The sequence below is a fragment of the Erythrolamprus reginae genome, chromosome 4 (assembly GCF_031021105.1).
Source record: "Erythrolamprus reginae isolate rEryReg1 chromosome 4, rEryReg1.hap1, whole genome shotgun sequence".
In the NCBI taxonomy this organism is placed as follows: Eukaryota; Metazoa; Chordata; class Lepidosauria; order Squamata; family Dipsadidae; genus Erythrolamprus; species Erythrolamprus reginae.
The window spans coordinates 44,856,949-44,876,329 of record NC_091953.1 but is presented as its reverse complement, the minus strand read 5'-3'; the positions used below and the strand labels follow the sequence as shown (position 1 = coordinate 44,876,329).

The 19,381-nt window shown below is 40.0% G+C and overlaps 1 protein-coding gene across 9 annotated transcripts in view; it reads left to right on the top strand.

Moving 5' to 3' along the window:
• Positions 1–19,381, top strand: part of DCAF6 (DDB1 and CUL4 associated factor 6) — a 70,205-nt gene that overhangs the window by 10,149 nt on the left and 40,675 nt on the right. For all 9 annotated transcript variants that reach the window (XM_070750200.1, XM_070750199.1, XM_070750207.1 and 6 more), the window contains 6 exons: positions 2,559–2,620; positions 7,325–7,417; positions 8,146–8,331; positions 9,278–9,391; positions 10,466–10,601; positions 14,009–14,223. In XM_070750200.1, the coding sequence (XP_070606301.1) occupies positions 2,559–2,620; positions 7,325–7,417; positions 8,146–8,331; positions 9,278–9,391; positions 10,466–10,601; positions 14,009–14,223 (806 nt within the window). The remainder of the gene's footprint in view (positions 1–2,558; positions 2,621–7,324; positions 7,418–8,145; positions 8,332–9,277; positions 9,392–10,465; positions 10,602–14,008; positions 14,224–19,381) is intronic.

The window sequence follows — 19,381 nt, the reverse complement described above, 5'->3', positions numbered from 1 at the left end:
TGGTAATACTAATGAAATGTAAGCTATATTTGTAATTCACTGTTGTGTTCTCTTGTGAGATGAGTGTCCATATAAATATGATAAAAAAATAAATAAAAATATTTTCTGGAGGTAGGAAAAGAAAGGAAGTAATATGCTATCTTTGGTAGATAAAATAATATTTACATAGTGATATGTAAACAATGAAAATTTAGAGAGAATATTAGAATTTAATAATTATACCTACTCTAATCTAATGTAAGAGCTACCTTAGATGTTGATGTTGATATAATAACGAATCCTGAAAATTTTGACATATATATTTAAAATTAAATTGATATAATTTACACTGGAACATTCTACATTCCTGGATTTTGCAGTATAATACATACAATTATAAAAAATATGTAGAAACATTATAGACAATTTTATACTGACTATTAACTGAAACATTTCAGTTATGAACTGATTTGTACTTATCTAATTACTTTATATTTCAAGTCTGTTCAAGCACTTATAGGTTAGTTTCATAATCTCCCAACTACCGTAAATGGCATATATGTTTTAATATATGTATTAAATCTCTAGATTTCAAAAATAAAAAGTTTTCCCTTAGCAGATTGAAATGCACTGGGTTAGCCCTACCAATGAAATGTTTTGGCAAGTGATCACAATAATGTGCTTGAAGCAAAATGTGACATTTGACTTGCATTTGTGATAGCGAGGAAAAGCTAGATACAGAATTGGCAATTTCTCTATTTACAGTGTTTATATCTATATATCCTGTATAAATAAATACTAAAAAGAATGCTGCCCTAATCCACAATTAATTTGTATAGATTCATGGAAGAAAACTTCAAAAGTCTAATACTTATGCAAGAATTGACTCATCCATAAAATAAATATCTAGACTTGTATCATATCATTTCCTTAGCTAATCTCTTGCCTAAGTTTGCCTACAATCACTCTGAATATATATATATATTTCTAGATTGGAAAACAATGTGTTCTTTAATTTTTCTTTATCTTTCTTATTTATACAGTACAGTGGAACCCCGACATAAGAGCTGCTCTACTTAAGAGCAACTCGAGATAAGAGCTGGGAGGGGAGAGATATTTTTGTTCTACTTACAAGCCCAAATTCGAGATACAAGCGCCAAGGAGCTGTCTCCTGAAGCCAAACGCTAACTTCCGCGTTCGGCTTCAGGAGGCAGCTGCGAAGCGGCGCGCGTGTTTTAAAAGGTTGCAGCCGGCCTGGGGGGCTCGGGGGGTGTGTGCTTGCAGCTTTCTTTCTTGCTCTTTTTCTTTCTCTCTTTTACCTTCCCTTCCTCTATTTCTTCTTTTCTTTCTCCTTCCCACCTTCTTCCCTCCCTCCCTCCTTTCACTCATTCCTCTCTTACTCTCCCCTTTCATAAGTTTCCTTGCTTCCTTCCTCTGTTCCTGTCCCTTCCCCCTTTCTTTCTTTCTTTCTTTCTTTCTTTCTTGCTTTCTTTCTTGCTCTTTTTCTTTCTCTCTTTTACCTTCCCTTCCTCTATTTCTTCTTTTCTTTCTCCTTCCCACCTTCTTCCCTTCCTCCCTCCCTTCACTCATTCCTCTCTTACTCTCCCCTTTCATAAGTTTCCTTGCTTCCTTCCTCTGTTCCTGTCCCTTCCCTCTTTCCTTCCTTCCTTCCCACCCTCCGTCCATTCATTCACCCATTCCTCTCTTGATCGCTTAAAGCCGGCCCCTGGTGCAAAAAGGGTTGGGGACCTCTGTCCTACAGGATTGGGTGGCAGAGAAGTTGAACATATATGAATTTAAAAGTTTAAGAAAGTTTACAAGTTAAGTGAAAGAAACTTCATTATTCATTTATATGTACATGTACATTTCTTCATTAAAAACATGTCTTTCTGCATAATTTAGACTAACTTTGTGAGTTTTTTGAGGGCTGGAACCAATTAAAATTATTTACATTAATTCCTATGGGGAAAAGTCGTTCGAGATAAGAGCTGCTCGACTTAAGAGCCCAGGTCCGGAACGAATTAAACTCGTATCTCGAGGTACCACTGTATTTTTCTTTATTATTATTTTCCTTTATTTTTCAGTTTTGTGTTTTAAAAAATGTCTACACTAGGTATTTGATTATCATTGCAATTAATGTTACCCTTAAAACAAAAACAATTCAGTCTCCCAGAACTGTTCATTTTTGCCCTCACAATGAAACAAGGGAAGGGAATATGGATATATTACTCCTGAAGGTAAAGTCATCATAGGAAATTTTCATATGCTGAGAGCAAGTGGGGAAATTTACTCAGATTTGGGGGCAGTTGTGTTTTGCCTTTGACATATTGAATGTGTAATGGTAGAGTATATATTTCTGACTAAATGCTTGTTGAATAACTATGCTTGCTTGGCTGATTGGGCTGAATAAATGCTTACTGTATCTGTTGTCCAGGAAAACAAATTCCCAGTCTCTAAATATTGTTGTTTAATAATCTTGACTCTACATACAATGCCACAAAAAACACAGCCATGACATTTTTCATTGGGCTTTTGTAAATATTAAGATATGTCAGTTAATCTTCCGTTTTTTTCCCCAGGGAGAAGAGAATTTATCCAAAGATTAAAACTTGAAGCAACATTGAATGTGCATGATGGCTGTGTAAGTGATTTCTTGTTCCTTTTAAATTTTTAAACACTTTTAAAATTTTAATTTAAAATTGGAACTGATTATATGCTTGCAAACTTCCCTCCAGATAAGAATATGTGGGGCTGATTTGTAGAATAGGCAAGCATCTCCAGAGTAAAAAGTACTCTGTTATTTAAAAGTGAGTGTTGCATAAATAGACAAGCGCTAACAGCATGCAACATTGGTTAATTTAATAAGATAGTTGCAAACAATTTCATATAGTGAAAGAAAGGCTTCTTTAGAAATGAACATTCCATTTTCTTTCCCATGTCTGTACTTTTGGCCTCCAGGTACTATATTGTTTCTGCTCCCCTTGTCATCCTGATGGCCCTATCTGTCCACATTCTTTTTGGCTTGCTGCCTTGCACTTGTTGCCCCTGCTGCCTTGTACTCAATGACTCTGCCACCTGGGCTCTGTTTGCCCTGTTGGCCTGCCATCTTTGCCACTTGCAGCCTACTCATCCTGTTGGCCTTGATGTTCTGTGCCCACTGGCCTTGCTGCTCTGCATTGCAAGATTGGCATATGCTATTTGGGGAACATGCAAGTGGGTTTTGAAAGAAGACCTAGTGCTGCCAGCTGCTATCTTACACATGACCAGGCCACAGTGGCAGGAAGACAGTGAAATAGTAATAGAGTGATCCCCCGGGTATCACGATCACGATCATTGCGAACGGGCTAAATCGCGATTTTTCAACCCGGAAGTCAAAACACCATCTGCGCATGCGCGCCCTTTTTTTTCTATGGGCACGCATGCGTAGATGGCGCCGGGCAGATCAGCTGCTGGGCGGCTTCCCTGGGTCTTCCCTCTCTTGCTGGCGGGAGGGCGAGCGGCGCGCATCAGCGAGGAGTTTCCCCACCGCCCACGCAAACTCCTCGCTGCCGCTCGCCCACCCTTCGCCCGCCCACGCCGTTCCCTCGCGCCGCTTCCCAGCTGAGTCCTGAAGCGAATTCGCTTCAGGACTCAGCTGTGAAGCGGCGCGAGCGAGCGGCGCGAGCGAACGGCTTGTCCGCCGCCTGCCTGCCCGCGCGCCCACGGCTCGCCCGCCCTTCGCCCGCCCACGCCGTTCGCTCGCGCCGCTTCCCAGCTGAGTCCTGAAGCGAATTCGCTTCAGGACTCAGCTGGGAAGCGGCGCGAGCGAGCGGCGCGAGCAAAGCGAATTCGCTTCAGGACTCAGCTGGGAAGCGGCGCGAGCGAGCGGCGTGGGCGGGCGAAGGGCGGGCGAGCGGCAGCGAGGAGTTTGCGTGGGCAGTGGGGAAACCCCAGCGCCGCTTCCCAGCTGAGTCGGCTCCTCGCTAGCGCTGCGGAAGTAAAAACACCATCTGCGCATGCGCAGATGGTGTTTTTACTTCCGCAGCGCTACTTCGCGAAAACCCGATCATTGCTAGGGGTCCTGGAACGGAACCCTCGCAATGATCGGGGGATCACTGTAATAGCATTTAGATTTATATATCGCTCCACAGTGCTTTACAGCCCTCTCTAAGCGGTTTACAGAGACTAAGCATATTGCCCCCAACAATCTGTGTTTTTTTACCCACCTTGAAAGAATGGAAGGCTGAGTCAACCTTGAGCTTATTGAGATTCGATCTGCACTCTAACCAGTGTGCCACTGAGACTCATAAAGTTGACTGAGCATGGTAGGGTCTGTGAAGTTAAGGCTGGCAGAGATGGCTGCGGCTTAGCACTTGATCCTGGGGTGGCTGGCTGCAGCGCAAGGCATGAGACAACATTATACAGTTTTGTTTTGTTTTGTTTTGTTTAATTTAAAAAAAAATTTATTTACAAATACTGTATACAAAACATAAAAAGGATAATCAAAACAATTAACATTTAAATCTTAGTATAGTATAATATATAACAGTTTATAAACATATAGACTTATAGAGAGAAGAATAGAAGAGGGATAAAGAATAGATAGGGAAAGAGTAGGAAAGGAGGTGGGAGAAGATAGGAAAGCAAAGGAAAGAAAGGAAAGAGAGAAGATAAAGGGGTGGGCGAGTGTACGGTGAAGCTGTGTTGAAAACGAGCTGATTTCTAATTGGTTAGCTCATTACCTTAGTTCGGATTGGTCATATAGATATATAAATGCAAGTGTTGAGTTAATCAAAGTATAGAGATTTTGAAAATAAAAGTAAATATGCTATCTTTATATATCTAAGATCTCTTATGACTATGAAAGGAATAAAAAAGAACTATATACCGGATTTATGTCTGGTCAAATTTATATCAATCATTTCAATATTACGACGTAATGTTCTCTTTTTTTAAAGCCATCTGTAGAAGGGATCCCAACAGTTATTAAATGAGGACACAGTTTCATTTCTAACTAGCATGGTTAATTTAGTCATCTCTGCGCAATATTTAATTTTTTTAACTATTGCGTCTTTAGGGGGTATGTCTTCGTTTTTCCACCACTGCGCAAATGTTAGTCTGGCTGCTGTAGTTAGATGGATGATTAGGTGTATTTGGGTTTTAGGCAAGTTTTGTCTAAGAATACCTAGGAGGAAGCATTCCAGGGTTTTTTCTATTTTCAGATTTAATATTTCATCAATCCAGAGTCCAATTATGTTCCAATAATTCTGTGCTTTTATACATTGCCACCATAGATGGAAATAGGTACCTAGGCAACATTATACAGTGATGGCAGCAGTAGCACTAGGAACTTAGCAGAGACTTGGAACAATGATGGCTGTTTGAGGCTGCTGGAGGCTCTGGACCTCTACTTCAGCCCCTTTTGAGAAGTGGCACTGTTGTGAGCAGCCAAAAGGGCACAAATGGTCAGTGAGATAAGCGAGTGTGAGCAGTTGAAGCGCCCCTATGGTCACATGCATAGGTGATCTGTAAGAAATGAGCAGTTGTTTATGTTGACTTATTGCTTATTTTACATATTAAGTATCAAGTCAATATAGGTAGCCCTTGACATTTATTTAGCAATTATTTGAAGTTACAACTGCACTGATCAAAATTCAGGTGCTTGGCAACTGGCATGCATCTGCAGCATTTGCAGTGTCCTAGGATCATGTGGTCACCATTTTGAAACGTCACAAACTTGTAACAAAATCAATGGGGAAAAGCTGGATTTGCTTAATGGCTACAGTAATTAACAATCATGGCAAAAAAGTGAAATCAAGCATGATTGACTTAACAATTATCTTGATTATTTATTGATTGATTGATTGATTGATTTATTGATTGATTGGATTTGCATGCCGCCCCTCTCCGTAGACTCGGGGCGGCTAACAACAGTGGTAAAAACAACATGCGACAATCCAATACTAAAACAGCTAAAAACCCTTAGTTTAAAACCAATCATACATACAAACATACCATACATAAATTGTAGAAGCCTAGGGGGAAAGAATATCTCAGTTCCCCCATGCCTGACGACAGAGGTGAGTTTTAAGAAGCTTACGATTAGAAGCAGAAATTATGGTCCCAATTGTGGTCATAAGTAAATAACTACTATATTGATTTAAACTATATAGACCAGGTCCCAAATGTGTTTTTTCAAGAGGCAGGCTGAACTTTCTGATTTTTCTTTGAAGATGTTTTACTTCTCATTCAAGAAGCTTCTTAAATGAGAAGCGAAATATCTTTAAAGAAAAAACAGAAAGTCCAGTTGCCTCTTGAAAAAGCACCTTTTGGACAATCATGAATTGGATGTCTGAAAATCTCCATAGACAATATAGACCAGGCTAAATCTAAGAGACTAGGAAGTTCCTGAAAACTTTGCATTCAGACAAATCAGCTATCATAGACACATAGATATAAACCACATTTACATACCATCCAAAAGACACAGGAAAAAGCTAAGAAGAAAAGAAAAAGATCAGAATATATTCTCTTTAGTACTCAGCCCCCAGATAAGTATGGTTTAATATAAACCAAACTATCTAGCAGAAAACAATAACCTATTCAAGGAACTATCAAGGAGAAAACCACACCTCCACCAGCACTGGCAGGACAAGCTATTTATAGAAACGGGGCAAGCTCTAGAGTAGTGTTTTTCAACCAGGGTTCCGCGGAACACAAGGGTTCCGCAAGGGCCAACCAGGGGTTCCGCGACTTAATAAGAAGGCAAGGCAAGGCAGGTTCCCCCTTCAATCCCACCCACTTCTGCAGCGGGCAGCCTCTTCCTCCGTCTCATGTCCGGTGAGATCAATCATGCTCAGCACCAGCAGCCGCCAAACAGGAGAAGGAGTGGCAGTGGCGGCGGTGTTGGCGCCGACAGCAGCAGCAGCAGCAGCGCCCCTCTAGTCAGCACTGATGTTACCTAGTTAATAATGTCTGCAAGCAAAGCCCAAAAAGCAACAAGGATTCCACAATTCAAATATTTTCTATTGGAAGCAATATTTCCATGTGCAGAATATGTTTCGTAGATATAGTTTATTCCATGTGTTCAGCTAAATCTTTGTTCACATTTAAATTGGGATTTTCTTTATTCATTTATATTAGGAATTAATTATTAATGTTGAGAGGATTCATCTTTGGAAGGATATTATTTTTGGTGGCTTCAGTTTTCAGAAAAATAGGCATCTTAATGGGAGGCCAAACCAATACTTTATTTATTAATCATTAATATTTTGCTGTATTAAATTAAATACTGTACTTTTAATATCTTGATATGTAATTTTTAAACTCTTCAAAATTAATGTCGCTAGTGCATATTTATTCACAGGTGAATACAATATGCTGGAATGATACAGGAGAATATATTCTATCTGGATCCGATGATACTAATCTTGTAATTACTAATCCATATAGTAGAAAGGTAAGATAGCCAATTGTTTTTCTTCATTTGTTCAAATGATATTATAAATACCTGTTTTTGATAATATGTGTGTCATGTATCCTGTATGCTTACAAAATATTTTATCTGTCCTCAAACGATTGATGTCCACCAATCTCACAAAAACACAGGCAAGATCATATGAATTTCTCCTATTTCGTTTTCTACTACTAGTACTACCTGTCATGCTATCTTGTTAGTATTGTATTAATGCAATGGTCAGATTCTTTTACAGTTATGAAATTAATTGGCTGATTTGGAGATTCTCAACCTGTCAGAAAGAATCAATTATAAATATAAAGTGGAATCATAATTAAGTGATTTTGGTGGATAGATGGGGTGATGATAGAAAAGGTAGACATGAATCAGGCAGGGGTTCCTTGTCTCCAGGGCTACTGGTGTGCTCCTGGAGATCAGTGGAGACGCACGGGCACTCGGTAGGCAGGCATGCATCTATGTGGGATTTGTCTTCCTGCACATATGCAGAAGCCAAATCTCGCGCAAGGAGACTCGACTGCGCAAGATTTTGCTGATTTTTGGTGGTTTCTTTGCTTCCGCACATGTGCATCCACCGGTCATGCGCAGCTGTGTACGCATCTTCATTTTTACTATCATTCTATAAAATGGCCCATACCAGCTGCAACCCATTACTGACATGAATGGTCATCCTTTATTAGTAGCCTGATAAAAATGTTAACCTTGTTTCCTAGGTATTAACAACCATTCGCTCAGGACACAGGGCAAATATTTTTAGTGCAAAATTTTTACCATGCACCAATGATAAGCAAATAATATCCTGTTCTGGAGATGGTGTCATTTTTTATACTAACGTTGAACAAGATGCTGAAACCAACAGACAGTGCCAATTTACTTGCCACTATGGAACTACATATGAGGTACTAGAATATAATATCTTGTTACTATAAAGACATGAGCATTAATTAAATACTTATGCAAATTGTGAGCATAAGTGGAACTTCAGTGACTTGCAAATAGAACAGACCAATGTATATAAATACAGTGGTGCCTCTACAGAAGGCCTCTACTTAAGAACTTATCTAGATAAGAACCAGGTGTTCGGGATTTTTTTGCCTCTTCTTAAGAACCATTTTCTACTTAAGAACGCGAGCCCGGAAATATTTTCCAGGAAATTTGAGAACAGCATGAAGTCCCGGCCAGTTTCCTGCCATTCTCCCTTTAATCCCGGCCATCTCGGGCTTTTCTGGGCTGTCAGGGGAGCCTTTCGGTGGCACTTAGGAGGCTTTGGCAGTCCAAAGCAAACGAAGAATTTGCCTTTCTCTGGGCGCTTGGAGAGAGAATAAACCTCTGCCAGCACCTAGAGAAAAGAAATGCTCCCTTCGCTCTGGGCAACGACTGTCCTCGTCCTCTTCTTCCTCCTCCTCCTCCCACTCAAATTACGAGCTTTTATTTCTTTCCTAATGGGTTTGCATACATTATTTGCTTTTACATTGATTCCTGTGAGAAAAATTGCTTCTACTTACAAACTTTTCTACTTAAGAACCTGGTCACGGAACGAATTAAGTTCATAAGTTCATACCGCTGTACTTGGAAATCTATTTTCAATCCATTACTGAATGGATATATCAAATTCAGTCTCAGCCAAAAAGGCTTCAAATGCTACTCAATACTTTCCTTCTAATTGTATTCTGATTATATAATTCAAGACGAATTCAGTTTCTTATATTAACTATTAATTATAAATTAATAAATTTTCATTACATAAGAATATAGGTACTGTTTATGTAATTTATGGATCTTAATCTTAGTTTTTTAAGGCAATTATTCCTGCCATTTTTAATTCTACATATGTTTACTTTGTAGATCATGACAGTCCCAAATGATCCCTACACATTTTTGTCTTGTGGAGAAGATGGTACTGTAAGATGGTTTGATACAAGAATCAGGACAAGTTGTACAAAAGAAGACTGTAAAGATGTAAGAGAAATTCGTTAAAGACATGGAATTTCACATTAAGTTCAGAACTTGATTTACTTGGTGCTGGCAGTAGAAATTCTGGAAAGGAGTCCAAGATACATAACCAAGTTATGTAAATGTAAACAGTAACCTGGTATTTATGGCTTAGCTAACAGAATTCTTATTGAATAGGAAAAAACTATTATTGGCAAAACAAGTATTTGGATTTAATCTCACATTTAATGAATTATTTGACTTTGCAAATTTTTTTGAAGTGCCCTTTACTAATGTAAATAGAACATAAGATTTATCTAGAATGGAAATAGATAACTAACACTTAATTTGATAAAATAGAGTAAATAGTACTTACGGTATTTTTTTATAATAAATATGCTGATCAAAGGAGTCAAGTATGATTTTAGTGTTCTTCTATACATTATTATCAGTTTTGCACTTTTATATTTATCTACTTATTCACTTATACCCTAATTGTCTTGATATTTATATCCAATTACAGTACTTGTATGTAAAATCAATCTACCCAGATTTTCTAAACTAGGTTATACAATATGTGCTGTCTTTAATATTTCTGGCCTTTTTCTTTTTTCTCAAGAAAATCTAAACATAGAAAGGTTAATGATGATTGGAAATTGCTATTAAATTCAAAACTAGTTATGTTGTCAGCCCTAGGGTGCCTAGGGAAATGGATGCCTTGATTGTCGAGGTGGGCATTTTATTGTCACATGGCCTATGGTTTATTTAATTTTTATTATATTTATTCATATGATATTCTATATTTTATATCTGTTTTAACATTTCTTGTTTTATCTGTATTTTATTTCCTGCTACCCAGAATCATTTTTCGTGAGATGGGTGGCGCACGTACACATACAATGTTTTTGTGGTCTGGTCTCACTCTAGGAACTGTATTCTTGTCTGCTTTTCAGTGATCAAAATCTGTTTTCATGAGAAGCGGACTTAGCTTGTCTTAAATTAGTCATCCATGTTAATTTTGTATAGTAGTCATAACTCAGATAATACAATATTTGTGTGAGTTTTTCACATAAATGCAGTATTTCCTCTTTTCCCCCCTAGGATATTTTAATCAATTGTAGGAGAGCTGCCACATCTGTAGCCATCTGCCCACCAATACCATATTACCTTGCAGTTGGCTGTTCTGATAGTTCAGTAAGAATATATGATCGACGCATGCTTGGCACAAGAGCAACAGGTACAATGATGCAAGCATGAGATGATATATATTTAATTTTGAATATATGACTGAAGTATATTAGAGATGAATTTCCAATGAATTTATGTAATACAAAATATTTTGTCTAGTATTATAAGCTCATAATATTCAGTATACTACTTTATTAAAAGATTCCTATAGTCTGTTAAAGATGTTCTCAGTATTTTTTTGCAATTTGGACTGAAAAGTATTTACATTCTAAGTGTTTATTTAAATGGGATTTGTGTACCCTATCTAACAAAATAAAATTTAGCAATGGAGAAAGTAAGGTTCTACATTTAGGCAAGAAAAAGCAAATGCCCAAGTATAGTATAGGTGGTACCTGGCTCAATAGTAGTAACTGTGAAAAGGATCTTGAACAATTATTGAAATATGAGCCAGCAGTGAGCTGCAGCTGTTAAAAAAGCTAATGCAATCCTATGCTGCATTAACAGAGAGAGAGAATCAAGATGATGTGAATTGTTAATACAGTGTTCCCCCAATTTTCACGGGTTCGAACTTCACGAAAAGTCTATACCACGGTTTTTCAAAAATATTAATTAAAAAATACTTCGCGGTTTTCCCCCCATACCACGGTTTTTCCTGCCCGATGACGTCATATGTGATCGCCAAACTTTTGTCCGCCTTTAATAAATATTTTTTTAATAAACTTTAATAAATAAAAATGGTGAGTAATAATCTAAATGGTTGCTAAGGGAATGAGAAATTGTAATTTAGGGGCTTAAAGTGTTAAGGGAAGGCTTGTGATACTGTTCATAGGCAAAAATAGTGTATTTACTTCCGCATCTCTACTTCGCGGAAATTCGACGTTCGCGGGCGGTCTTGGAACGCATCTCCCGCGAAAATCGAGTGAACACTGTATTACTTTATAATGCCTTGGTAACACCACACTTGTAATACCCTAACCCTAACCCTTCATCCAGTGTTAGTCACCATATTATAAAAAAGATGTTGAGACTCTGGAAAGAGTACAGAGAAGAGTAACAAAGATGATTAGGGGACTAGAGACTAAAACATACAAGGAATGTTGCTGGAATTGGGTATGTCCAGTTTAATGAAAATAAGGAGTGGGGTGACATAGTTAGTAGCGGTGTTCCAATATCTAAGGGGCTGCCACAAAGAAGAGGGAATCCACCTATCCGCCAGTGCACCTGAAGGCAGGACAAGAAGCAATGGATGGAAACTAATCAAGGAGAGAAACAACCTAGAACTAAGGGGAAATTTCTAGACAGAACTATTACCAGTGGAACAACTTGCCTCCAGAAGTTATGAATACTCCAACACTGGAAGTTTTTAAGAAGAGATTGGGCAACTATCTGTCTAAAATAGTATAGGGTTTCCTGCCTGAGCAGGGGGGGTTGGAGTAGAACACCTCCAAGGTCTCTTCAAACTCTGTTGTTATGTATTTAGCCTAGTATTATTTTATGCCTCATGGCTTTCCACTAATTTTTGAATTCCAAATACAGTTATTAGGTTTGATGTAAAAGAGACAAGCTCAAGGAAGAAATTGCATACCCATCAACAATATTTATTTTTATTTTTATTTTTGAGCAGTCATGAGACTGCTTTTAAAAATGGTTTTAGTTGTGGTTTAATGGTTTAAATGCTAAACATCATGGTTCTGTTAATTTTTTTGAGTAGGGCAGCTTTAGTTTTGGTTTTTGGTTTTCTAAAATTGCTAATTTTTAAAACATAGTTTTCTTCTAATTTGAGAGAGAAATCACGTAAATGATCATTTAAACTCAGGAATAGACTTAATGAATTAAATTTATTTTATATATTTTATAAATAACCTATTTTATTTATTAATTTATTACAAATATTTTATATTACCCAACAGAATGTGACTTCTTGCAGTGGCATGTGCAAATTAATGATCTGAAGCTGTGGAGGGAAATATTGTGGAAGCAATTGCATGAAGAAGTCTACAAAATAATTTAATATGAGGAAGAAGGGAAGCTAGGATTTAGGGGTTTGGGGGAAGAGGATGAAAGGGCCTTCTGTGGGGCTATTACTAGTATTGGGCGAACCAAACTTGCATAGTTCAGGTCCGTGCCGAACTTTGTGGGGTTCGGCATACCAAACCCAAACCCGGACTTTTCCAGAAGTCGGTGTTCAGGTTCGGCGTTTGCTCGAACATCACGGTGGGCAGGAGGGGGAGGCGGGGAGGGCTCTGAGGCTCAAGCCGCTGACTCGGCTTGGGGGGGTGGGAGGGGCAACTTCAGACCCGGAGCCTAACCTCCCTCCCAGCGCTTCGCCTCACACCAGACCAGAGGGGTGGGGAGGAAGGTTTTGCCAGCTGGCTATTCAGGATTCTGGCCGGCAGCTTCAAGCAGGCGATGGGCAGGAGGGGCACGTGGGGGAGGTCTCTGACTCAGAGCCCTCCCCGCCTCCCTCTTCCGCCCACTGCCTGCTTGAAGCTGCCGCCCAGGATCCTGAAGTGCTGGAGGGAGATGTCAGGCTCCATCAAGCGGGCGATGGCCCTGCCCCTAGTTCTCTCTCGTTTCGGTGGCTCACGGCCATCGTCTGACACCTCCCCCCCAGCGCTTCACCCCCTTCTGGGCAAGAGGGCTTGGGAGGCAGGTTCTGCCGGGCCGGCTTCTGAGGATCCTGGCGGGCAGCTTCAAGCAGGCGATGGCCGGGAGCCGCCAAAAATCTTTGCCCCTAGTTCTCTCTTGTTTTGGTATAAGATCTCTCTTTCCCCTCTTTCCCTTCCTCTCCCATTGGCATCCTTCTTCCCAGGGATCCTCCTCCAATTTTGTACCCCGGACCTTCGCGGGGTGTGTGAGTGCACAGAGCAGGGAGATACAGTCTTCCTAGGGTGAGAGAGAGACCACGCAGGGAAAGAAGGCTGGCAGGCGACGGGCATCACCCCCCCCCTCTTTTCTCACCTGCACCTGGAAGGACATCTAAATGTTTATTAATTGATCTGACTGCTCATCCAATTGAACTGTAACCAATTTTATTATTTTTTACTAATCTTGATTTAATTTTATTCTACACTACCACTGATGGGAAGAAAATTTTGAACATGTCATATTTGCTTGCTTGTCCATGACCAAATCATGAGCAAATGCAGTCTTATTACAAACAGATCTGTCTTTTATCAGTGGAGCCTGAGGCTGAAGTCATAGGCAATCTTCCAAAACCATGAACAGGCTGGAAGATGAGACTTGAACTAAATTCCCTAAAACAGCTCAGTGATTGCTGACATACTTTCCCTGGCCCATCAAACCAAATATTACAACATATTACAAAACCTATAATAGTTGGCTCTTCTGATTTCTCCATACTCAACTGATTTGCTTTTTTGAGATAAGTAAAAAGGGTTTTGCATTTGAGCAGTGGGGAATGTTTTCAGCTGGTGTTTTTTTCCCCCCATGTAGGTAATTATGCAGGCAGGGGTACTACAGGATTGGTGGCACGTTTTGTTCCTCCTCATCTTAATAATAAATCCTGTAGGGTAACATCTCTCTGCTACAGTGAAGATGGACAAGAAATTCTTGTGAGCTATTCTTCAGACTATATATACCTATTTGATCCTAAGGATGATACAGCTAGAGAATTGAAAGTTCCTTCTGCAGAAGAGCGAAGAGAAGAGGTAAATTTTCCATAATTCTGATTTGATGCCAAGATAATCAGCTATACAGCAATACCTCACCTTACGAACTTAATTGGTTCCAGAAGGTGGTTCGTAAGGTGAAAAGTTCGTAAAATGAAACAATGTTTCACATAGGAAACAATGTAAAAGCGATTAATGCGTGCAAGGGGGGGGGGAAATCACAAAATGTCGCTCCGCTGGGTGGCGCCGCCCGGCTGTCACCTTTTAAAACAGCCGGGGGGCTTCTCAGCGTTCTCCCGAACCCGAACTTTTTGGGTTCGGGTTCAGAAGGCCACCAAGAAGCACCTGGCTGTTTCAGAAGATTACAGCCGGGCGCTGTTGCCCGGCGGAGCGCCGTTTTTGCGATCGGCAACAGCGTTTTCGGCTGATCTGGAGGCTGAAACAGAGGTGGGGAATCCCAATAGGGAATTCCATGGGTAGAGCTTTGACGTCACAAAGACGTCCTTCCTGGAGGCCACGTTTTGGCCGATATAAATAAATATTCATTTTTATTTATAAACATTGCTTGCTATTTAGAAAATGATTACAATGATTCATATCCATATCATCTATGAATTTGACATTTGCAACATGTCCTACCAGTAGTCCTCAAACAGTTGTATTTGTTTAATGACCAGTACAATGGCACTGAAAAAAAGGGACTTATGACTGTTTTTCACACTTCCAATTGTTGCAGCATCCTGGGGAGTGTCACATGATCAGAATTTGGATGCTTTACAACTGACATGTATTTATGATGGTTGCAGTGTCCCACGATCATGTGATCAACTTTTGTGATCTACTGATAAGCAAAGTCAATGTGAAAGCTAGATTCACTTAACAAGATGTTACTAACTTAGCAACTGCAGTGATTCACTTCAGAACTGTGGCAAGAAAGATCATAAATGGGCAAAACTCGCTTAACAACTATCTGTCCTATAGTCTGGACTGGAGGACAGAAAGGAAAGGGGGGACATGATCAAAACATTTAAATATGTTAAAGGATTAAATAAGGTTCAGGAGGAAAATGTTTTTTAATAGGAAAGTGAACACAAGAACAAGGGGGCACAATCTGAAGTTAGTTGGGGAAAAATCAGAAGCAATGTGAGAAAATTTTATTTTACTGAAAGAGTAGTAGATGCTTGGAACAAACTTCCAGTAGACATGGTTGGTAAATCCACAGTAACTGAATTTAAACATGCCTGGGATAAACATATATCCATCCTAAGATAAAATACAGGAAATAGCATAAGGGCAGACTACATGGACCAGGAGGTCTTTTTCTGCTGTCAATGTTTCTATGTTTCTATCTTGCTTAATAACAGAAATTTAGGGCTCAATTATGGTCATAAATTTAAGCAGTAATATAAGCAGTAAATCTGAGACTGTTGGAAACTAAGTAATGTTTAGTTTTCCTTTGTTGTTTTTTAGTGTTTTTAGTTTTTACATTTTATATGTGTTCCAGTTTTTATTTAATATACAGTATTATGAATTAGTATTACATGGTTTGAATTGTTTTGGCTGAACTGTTTGCTTGCTTTAAAGCCTCTATAATGTTGATATGTCAATAGACAGATATGTGTAACAAACAGCAGATAAGCTGTAATAGGTTTGCTTTTCTTATTTTAAAGTACAACAGATAATCCTATTTTTAGCTGATTATTAGAGTTAGGTACACATTTGAAAATGATTCAGGAGTATCTGAACTTTCCACACGAACTTGAAAAAAGGAGGTAGCTTTAATGAATAGTTATTCAAGGTTTGAAGTACATCTTGGCTTGAAGCATATAGTATTATGCTATGACACAGCAATACATTCTGAATTGTTTATTATTGAATCAGGCAAATATTAAAATCCTATTCAAGTAACAGAGAAGTGTCTCTGTGTTGATAACATTGTTTCCATGAAGAATATAAATAGCATCATAAAGAATTTGTCAGGCACTGCTTGTTGAAATCCATAAATACTACTTTACTAAAACATGTTCTTCCCTCTGTGTAATTAAAAAAAAGGAAAATCTTGGTATTAATAGAAGGTATGTAAAGTTATTATTAGATTGAAAATTTTAAATATCAGAGTTAAAATTATTAAGACTACGATCACATGCTCTTGTATTTGACTAGGTTCCACTAGATTTTGTACAATATTGATGAATCAATATGTAAAAATGTTCCAACAGAGTACATTGGGTCTTCTAAATAGAAAGTTTAAAAAATTTAATGGTAAATTTTGAATAAGTATTTGTAGCAAAATATTCACTTATGAAATTGCATTGCATCACGCTGTCATGTGCAAGTATACATATATACAATGGGAAGGGAAACATATTCTCAAAAGATTAGCAATTGCATACAGGTAATCCTCAATTTATAACTGTAATTGAGCCCACAATTATAGGCTGAGTTATACCTGTTGTTAAGTGGATCACCACATAACAAACCTGATTTTCAACATTTTATATAGTGTTTAAGGAAATGTTGTAGTCAGCAATGGGCATTTTTATGCTGGAAACTAGAAATAAATGCTAATTTCTTTTTTTATTTTGATTTGATTTCTATAGCCACCCACCTCTACTCTGTGTGGGTCACAATTTCTGACAAAAAATGTCATAAATTGTATTATTTATTTATTTATTATTTGGATTTGTATGCCGCCCCTCTCCGAAAACTCGGAGAGTTTATATGACCATGTTTATATGACCATGGGATGCTGCAAACAACCAAAGATGCTTAATTTTTATTGGATATCAATTTCTGTTTTCACCAAGCTGCTGCTGATCTAATTCTTTTCCTTTTATTTTGATAATCTGTAAAGACCTTTTTGTTATTCTTGGCGTCTTTTGCTAAACTTTCTTTCCGGGAAATCTGTGGTTTTCTTACTTTCTGGACTGATTCTCTATTTCTGTGTCCTGTTTTTTGTTTTTATTTTATGAAGCCACATTGGTTTCTTTTAATATCCTCCATTTTTCCCCTCCTTGTTGATGTTATATACCAGTGATGGCGAACCTTTTTTTCCTTGGGTGCCAAAAGAGCATGCATGCACGAGTGCACACACCCACAATTCAATGCCTGGGGAGGGTGAAAACAGCTTCCCCCCCGGAAGTCCTCTGGAGGCCGTAAACAGCCTGTTTTCCAATGTCTGGTGGGCCCAGTAGGCTCGTGTTTCGCCATTCCCAGGCTCCAAATGCATCCCTGGAGCCAAGGGGGGGTAAAAACGCCCTCCCTCACCCCCCAGAGGCTCTCTGGAACCCAAAAACGTCCTCCCAGAGCCTCTGTGTAAGCAAAAAATCAGCTGGCCATCACACACATGCACATTGGAGCTGAGCTAAGGCGATGGCTCACATCCCAGGAGATATGGCTCCACGTGCCACCTGTGGCACCTGTGCCATAGGTTCACCGTCACTGTTATATACCTTTGTACTTTCATAAACCTCTGCCCACATTGGAGTCCTTTCCCTGTTAGTTTCCCATGTAGAGTCCTATTTATCATTTCTTTGAGTTTACTAAAATCAAAAGATTCAGCATTACCTGCTATTTCTGCTTTCTCAACCAAGTTTTGCCTGTTGATTAGTGAGATACTTATCCCAAGTCTAGCTGATATTCATTATCTAAAACCAAGTGGCAACTATATTAGGATTTAATGTTAAATCACCAATTCTTAAGAAGTTAACCTGACTGTTCTCCACTGCACTGGGAAGGAGAGTCCAACATGGGTAGGAGAGTCCAACATGGGTAATTACCAATCCTATTGGTAGAGACTGAGTTAATTTAAATATTTAAATGCGAGGTAGTCACCGCCCCTTAGCAGCCCCCAATACCTCAGTTTTAAAAACTCAGTCTAAGTGTAGAGACTGTTTTAGTGTTGCTTCTGTTGAAGTTTTAATGTTTAATAATGTTTAATAATAAATTGATTTGTTTAATTTTTTTCCTTTGTTCCCTTCTCGTTTCAGAATGAAGAGGATTTCTTGGAAAGGGGTTTCTGCCCTCCGTGGGCATTTCCCCCACCGTTTCTCTCCTCGGGGATCCCTTCCCTCAGCGGGCATATCCTGAGCGGGGAGCAACTCAGCCTTGGGTCACTGGCCTCAGAGGCCATACCCGGCTGAGAGCCGAAGGTGAGGGGGTCCGCCCCCCTCACTGGGAGGCTCGGGGATCGCTTTTCCCCTTGAAGAACGTTATCTGGCTTCGCGCCAGCGCCTCTCAGCTGTTCGGCGCTGAGAAGAAAAGCCGCGCCGCCGCCGCCGTAGCCGCCGCCGGTTTTTTTGCTGTCAGAAAGCCCCTATAAGCCGCTGGAACGGCAGAAGGGATGTTGGGCGGGCTCGGCAGGATCCTTCCAGGTGGGGAGACAGGTCCCCGGGAAGAAGACAGGCGGCAAGGGTTTGCGGGGAGCGCTAATGGCCGCGCCCGCCATTTTGGGCAGTTGCCGCACCGCGCCCGCCAAATTGGATGCCTATTAACAGCGCCCGCCATTTTGAAGCGGGAAAGTGTTGCTCTCCGCCCACTTTGTGGGCGCGACCAACGTTGGGCTTACACAGGGTCATTCCCTAAGGAGCCTAAAATCTCCATTTTGGCTGTTAGCTCTCGTTCCGAGCAGCGTGGAATTGCAGATCTATTGTTAACAACAGTACTCGTGAGTAATAATGGAGGAGAAAATGACTGAAAAGGCATCCTCTCCCACCTTGGTGTCCAAAGATAAGGGCAAGTCAAAGCCCAAAGAAAAATCCAAGGCGCAGGCCTCTTCTTCCTCTCTCAAAGAGGCAGAGAGGCGAATTAAAGCATTGGAGCAGAGGCTGGAGGCAGCCATTTTAACACCAAGAATTGCCTCGCCTCTCCCTGCGCAGATTATGTTCCAGGCCAGGGATCCACTAGCTCCTTATCCTGGGTTGAGACCAACTGACACCCTGTCAGAAAGGGATTGGTCCCCAGAGAGGCAGGGCCCATTTCTGCCTGCAGCTGGTCAATCTGCCTCAGGCCTTAGTCAAGCCAGGCCTCCTTCAGCACCTCATTCTATGAAAAGTGGGCCTTCAGCAACCTTCACACCCACTGCAGCTGGGCTTAGAGTGCACCCTGACACATGGCAACAGATGTCTCCAGCGTTGCAGGAGCTTGTCACTGATGCATATTCCCAGGGGATGGCAGCAAAGGTCCAGAACACACGTCA